At 38.2% G+C, this 6,794-nt stretch overlaps 1 protein-coding gene across 2 annotated transcripts in view; it reads right to left on the bottom strand.

The window, feature by feature from the left end:
* Positions 1–3,434: 3,434 nt before the first annotated feature.
* Positions 3,435–6,794, bottom strand: part of SLC17A8 (solute carrier family 17 member 8) — a 54,217-nt gene continuing 50,857 nt past the window's right edge. For both annotated transcript variants that reach the window (XM_047867464.1, XM_047867465.1), the window contains 2 exons: positions 5,792–5,919; positions 3,435–3,779 (listed from right to left, as the gene is read on the bottom strand). In XM_047867464.1, the coding sequence (XP_047723420.1) occupies positions 3,435–3,779; positions 5,792–5,919 (473 nt within the window). The remainder of the gene's footprint in view (positions 3,780–5,791; positions 5,920–6,794) is intronic.

Genomic DNA, 6,794 nt, shown 5'->3' with positions numbered 1-6,794 from the left:
ATGCTGCCTGTAGCCCAGCTTCAAATCATCTGGGTGGCCCAGAAGATCTCAGACTTTGCAACTGGAAAGTCTTTGGGCTCTTGGAAGAAGCAAACAAAAATCCTTTCTGGAGAGGGAGAGAGAAAACCAAAAGGCATTATTTTAAACCTAAAATCATTTCTACAAACAACTTTTCAAATACAATTTTGGATACAGACCGACATAAGATAATGTGAACAAGAATTAGCAAAACCAACAGAAAATGGAATCACATGGTCTCCAGATATTGGCACCGATCAGACTTTAAAATAATTATCTTACTGCTTTCTAGAAAATAAAATACAAGATTGAAAATTTCAGCAGAGAACTGGAAATATTTTTTAAAAGACAGCAGAATTTTAAAAGAATCATTAGAAGTTCTAAAAGTAAGAATACAATAACTAAAATTAACAACACAATGGATTGTTTTTTTTACCAGATTAGACCTTGCTGAAGAGAGAAATAAAGAACTTAAAAATAAATCAGAAGAAGATATCCATGATGACACAGAAAAAGGAAAAAGCCTGGAAAATATAGAAAATGTAGAAGAGTTTTAGAAGAGACTGTCCCATACACCGTCCAGCATCTATTTAACTGGACTCTTAGAAATTGCACAGAGATGAAGCAAAAGCAATACCAGAAGAGAAAGCAGCTAAAATCTTTCCATAATGGATGTAAAACATTGAGCTACAGACTGAAAGCAAAATTAAATGGATTTGGCATGGAAGAGAGAGAGAGATTTACTTTTTTAAAAGTCCAAGGTGACTCCAAGATTTCTAGCTCCAGCAAAAGCTTGATGTGATGAGCTAAGAAACACAGAAGGAACAAGTTTGTTGGGGTCAGCAGGAGGCAGTGTGAAAGAGAAACAGTAGGTTCCAATTTTCATCTGCTGAATTTAGCATCTATACAGGGATAGGAAATGTGTCATAATTTCTTGAACAATTTTTTTTGGGGGGGTCATATTTAGGAGTCTCCAAGGCTTGCATTCTCTAAAAAGGGCCAGTCACACCTTTCTTGTGTCAACAATCTGACACTCTCAGGTTTTCCCTTCCCTTCTGCTAGAAGCTATGGTTTGCTTTCAAGGGCTGATCTACAGATGGATATTGCAGCAAATTGTACAATGACTTGAAAACTGTATCTGCCTGGTGTTAAGTGTAATTACCTGTACAATGCAACCCTTGGAAAACCCATCACAACAAAATGATGTGTTTTCATTTTTAACACCATGATCCAGAGCTTCATAGGGTTTTTTCTGAATATTAGAAGAGCAAGTTGCAGGAACCCTACATGCTTTGACTTATCAAAATGTGGACTTTCTGCATATGACATTGACTTTAAATGATGGAGCAAACACAACTTTGTATTGCAATCTGTAATACTACCTTAGGGATTGTCATGAGTTTTTTAAATAGTTGTTTGACTTTATTAACAGAAGAAAAAATAAAACACTGGCTACCATAAATTTCTCATTTTTTTTTTACTTAGAAAACAGCACGAGTTTCACAATAAATTCTGGCTTATGGATGAAAATTATATAGCATGCTTTTTCTTCAACAGAAGAGTCCCAAAAAAGGTTGCAAGATGATAGCTAATGTTTATTGAGCACTTTCTACATGCCAGGAACTGTTCTATGGGACTTACATGCATTCACCCATGAAATACATTTAAAAGTATATAATAACATAAATTATATACAATGATATATTGGATATTATTTACTAGAGAGTCAGGCAATTCCTTTTTACTCTCAAAATTATTCTTTTTTAAAAATACACTACAACTCTGCTGGTACAATAAGGGACCAGAAATGTATATAGAAGAAATTACAAAAAACACTTTATAATAATAAGCTACAAGTAAAGCTAATTTTTTCTTTAATATTATATTTTTCTTCCAAAAGTAGAAATGAAAATTTCAAACCAATAAACAGGAAAATAATTTTATTTTCAAACAATCCTTTATGCGCCAATTTAAATTTTTTTAATGTCATTAAATTTTAAGATTTATCCAGAGAGTATCCACGCTATTGCCTTATGTGATCAAAGATGAATTTTTCAGCACTGTTGGTCTAGTTGTCACAGGTGTTTTCTGTCATGCTCTCATTTCATTTCCTATATAATTACTGCCATATTATTATGGTTTTCCTCAGTAACATTCCAAATACACTCATTAGGAATACTTCAACCATAGTTGTGCGTAGTTTGATCAAACTTCCAAATATGACCAGCAGAAATGTCTAAAGACATACATTTTTTTAAAACAGAAGACTCTTTCAAGAGAATTTTACCTAATAAAACATGTGAACCAATTTCTTAAATTACTAAATGTCTTAAAGATGTATCAGTAATTTGGGACATTATTTACTTAACTAAATTCTTGATATTTTGAAGGGTTGAAATTCAGCCAAACCCTTCTTTACTTCTTCTCAGCCATTCTGGACACCAGATTCTTAGAAATTTAGCCATCTTATTCAGCTTTTTCCCTTTTCACTGTTCCTTTTCTTTCTTTCCTTTTTATTTTCTTTTTGTGTTCTTTTCTTTTCTTTTTTATGTTCTAACCTCTCTCTGAACCCAGGATCTTTGAATCCAGCCCCTGCTACAATGACAATGCTTTCTGCCATATCAAACCAGATGTTGATATGGCAGATGTTTCCCATTCTCCATGCCTGCCAAAATAGGGAATTATCCACAAGACCACCTTCTCCATTTTCAGTTTTCATTATTAAAAAAATGTGCCTTCTCTATACTGAGGTGAAAACTTCTTCCCCAAGACTGCCACCTATTTTGGACCCTGTGAATCTCAGCCCTGGCCCTCGGACAAATCAATATTGTGTTGCTTTAGCTTCCTTAGTTGTAAAATGAAGATAATAAATGTATGTCATAGAGGTGTGGAAATGAAATGAGAATGTTTATAAAGCTCCTGGCACGATGCAGGGTCCCCATGAGCAGTAGCCCTTATTAGGAATAGGAAACCCTCTTCTGCGTGGCTGCCCTCAGAAATGTGATGACAGCTCTTGTTTTCTCTGCTCCAGGCCAAATATGCTCAATTCCTTCGATTTTTCTTTGCATAGCATGGTATTGTCTCCCTTATTCTTCTAGTCATTCCTTTCTGAATAAGTTCAGAGCTTTGAGAACTGAACTTTGAGAACTCTTCTTTGAGAAGAGTCTACTGACAATCCAAAAATATTATATTTTTATACCCATTTTGTCAACTGAGAGCAAGCTCCATACCCATAAGTGTCATTGCAAGATATTTTTCTTTTCTCTTCTCTATTGCTGGTCAGGTTTCCTTTCCTCCCCCTCCTACCTCCAGTGTCCCCATATTGACTCTCCGGCAAGCCAGGCTATGGGGAAGGTAATAGGTATGGATACTTTCTGGTTCTAAGGTGAGGAGAAGATGGAAGTGCCCTTCAGACACTAGGCTGTGTCTGAGAAGTTTCCCTCTTCATTCTGGTAGGACGTCAGCTCTTCCTCATCGAGGGTCGCTCCTCTCTGTCCTCTCCATTTCTCCTTCTGGACTTCACAATTCTGGGTGGTGGCACCATAAGACATCTTCTTTTTGGGACTTGCAAAACTCTCATGGTTGAGTTCTGTCTCCTCAGCTAACTCATCTTGGTCAATGATTCCACACTTCTCCTCAGAGAGATTCTCAGGGTCAGCCCATTCCTGTTTCTCCCCAGAAGCAAAGACCCCATAGAAGATCACGCCACTGTAGTGCACCAGGGCAGCTATGAGGAACACATTCTGCCATTCCTCACGAGTCTAAGCAAGGAAACACAGTACCAATTAATGTGTTTTAACCAAAAATAGAATTTTTTTTAAAATTTATTTTGAGAGAGAATGATATCAGGGGAGGGGCAGAGAGAGAGGGAGAGAGAATCCCAAGCAGGCTGGTGCACTGTCAGCACACAACCCGATGCGGGACTTGATCTCACAAACTACAAGATCATGACCTGAGCCGAAATCAAGAGTCAGGCACTTAACCAACTGAGACACCTAGGCACCCCTTAACCAAAAGTAGAGATTAACAGTAGGTTCTAGAGGCTTTCACTGGGACAAAAACTCCTGCCCACCCCAAAGGCAATACTGTGCATCTAGGAAAGACGTAAGTCAGAAGCATGCCCAGGAGTCAAACAGAATTTGAGTGTTTAGAAAATGAATGTTAAGGGAACGTCTGGCTGGCTTAGTTGGCCAAGCAAGTGACTTTTGATCTTGGGGCCATGAATTTGAGCCCCATGTGTGGTGTAGAGTTTACTTAAAAAAAATTTTTTTTAATGAGAGTTAACACTACAATGAATATAAAAATTACAGACTACAGTACATGTGCTTTTTTTAATTTATAAAAATACTTTTTAATATAAACAATATGTAAAAATCCATGCAGCACCATTTCACAGGTCTTTTAAATATACAATGTGGTTTCCCTTCACATGGTAGTTTAAATTAAGCTTGCTTTAGAAACCACCATTTTAAATATCAGACATCTCCTTCTTGCTTGCTGTTGGAAACATAACAATATTTGAACCATGAAAATGCCGACTCTTAGCTGTCAATAACTTACTTATAATCATATTTTCTGTGTAAATACAGTAAATCAAAAAATAATGGGAATTTGTGTGTAAAGTTAGAAGAAGTTGGGGCACCTCTGTGGCTCAGTCTGTTAAGCATCTGACTCTTGCTTTTGGCTCAGGTCATGATCTCACAGTTTGTGAGTTCAAGCCCCACAATAGGCTTTGCACTAGGCAGTGTAGAACCTGCCTAGGAATCTCCTTCTTTCCCTCTCTCTCTGCCCCTCCCCCGTGCTCCCTCGCCTGCACGTGCACTTTCTCTCTCTCTCTCTCTCTCAAAATAAGTAAAATAAACTTTAAAAAATACATAAAGTTTGGTGAAGTTAATATCTGAGATTTATTAGTCATGTTACCCACCCCATGATCTCATGAACAATGAGGAAGAACCTAGATCTTCTGCCTCTAAAATCCCCAATCCACCTTCATTTTCTATCAAACAAATAAGAAAAGTTAACCTACACTTTCTCCTCCAAGAAGCTGGAAGATTTTCTGAAATCATATTAGTAATAGAGAATCCAACTAAGAAAATAGTTGAGTAAAAACTCCATAGAATCAAAAAATTCTTATTTGTGGAAGGCAGCATCCTAAAACCTTTTCAACGACAGAGATTAAGAAACCATGTGGCCCGTGATTGAACTCTGGATAGATCTGGGTTCCTCCTCTATACCCACCCTCATCTGAACACACAAAGGCTCAGTAATGACTGAGTGCCACACCCTTGTAGTTCTTACATAGGGCCATTAATGTATTGTTCATTTTCTTCATAATAAGGAAGTCTAACAGCACTAATATCTTTACGCTGGAACATGCTAAGTAATAGATGGAAACAGGCTATAAAGTTTAATTGCTTAGAATTATAAAGCAATCTTGGGTAAATTATTTATCCTGAGTTATTGCCTCAGTTTCTTCTTTGTGTCTCTAAATAGTCATTATGATGATCGCTTCCCTCCCCCACGCCCCCCAACACATGCCCCTTTTACTTCTCTGTTGAGAAAATGTGGAAACAAACATCAATCAGCCCTATTGCCATCAATAAATAATAATTTTTTTAAAAAATAAGAAGGAAGAAAAAAAGAACTTCAAATGACTCAGCCAAGGTCAAGGACATACACATTTACAGTCTGGGGCAGGGCCTTGAGATCTCAAATCTGTATAGTACTTCAGTCCTCTGATACTGCAACCCACAGCCCCAAAAGAGAACATTACCTTGTGCTTGGTCATTGCACCGACAATGAGGGGACAGACCATTCCAGAGAGAGTTCCCACTCCATTTGAGATCCCCATGAGAATGCTGGCATAGCGCGGGGCAATGTCCAGGTGGTTGACATTAAAACCTACAGTGAAGCCAAAACCTCAAAATCAGAGTCAAGAACATTTTGGGAACTACACAGCTTTTCCCAACTCTCATCAATCTATTTGGTTTCCTCTGTGATATGACCAATGGATACCTCTACCGAGAGGGCTGGGTTGAGGATTGTCAGGCTGTGTCTCCACAGCGCAGAAAGATGTGCTGTGACTGATTAGCAATGGCTCCCATGGGTTCTCCGTGGGGAGAATTAGGACACCTGTGCTTGTAAGTTTGGAACTCCAAAGTAACCGTGTTTGGGGCAATACTGAAAAATTGAACGATCACACTTAGAGGAAACAATCACACTGTTTACAGTTTGATTAGAACCAGAGGGGACCTCATAATACCCTCCTTCCCAGTCCTCAACTCACTCCCAAAAGGCCACCCAAGGTAAGCCTGTCTTAGATGCTGCATGGCACAGTGGAAAAGGTACTTTTTTGATAACAAACATTTGCACAAACATTGGCGGAATCCTCTGTAACTTACAAGAGACTTTCACATAATACTTGACCTGGAGTCTGTAAATCTGGATCCGAGTATTACTTCTACCACTTAAGTAATTTTTAGGCCTTTGTTTTCTCCTCTCTAATATGGGGATAAAATGACTAATGCATAAAGATGCAGTGAGATGAGCCTCAGGAAATGCGTATGCAAAAGCCCTTGGCAAGCAGCTAAGCTCTGCTAACCAGTGACCACTACACCTGGGACTCCACCCACTGCTGCCACTGGGCTAAGTGTCTCCCTCTTTTGAGGTCTTCTATCAAAAGATAATGCTGCTAGGAGGGGTAAAATAATAAGTTTCCAACACCTCACTATTTACCTGTTTATCAATAGAGAAGAATGAGTGGAATGAAGGGGGAG

The sequence above is a fragment of the Prionailurus viverrinus genome, chromosome B4 (genome assembly GCF_022837055.1).
Source record: "Prionailurus viverrinus isolate Anna chromosome B4, UM_Priviv_1.0, whole genome shotgun sequence".
NCBI lineage: Eukaryota > Metazoa > Chordata > Mammalia > Carnivora > Felidae > Prionailurus > Prionailurus viverrinus.
This window is presented reverse-complemented; position numbering and strand designations above follow the sequence as displayed.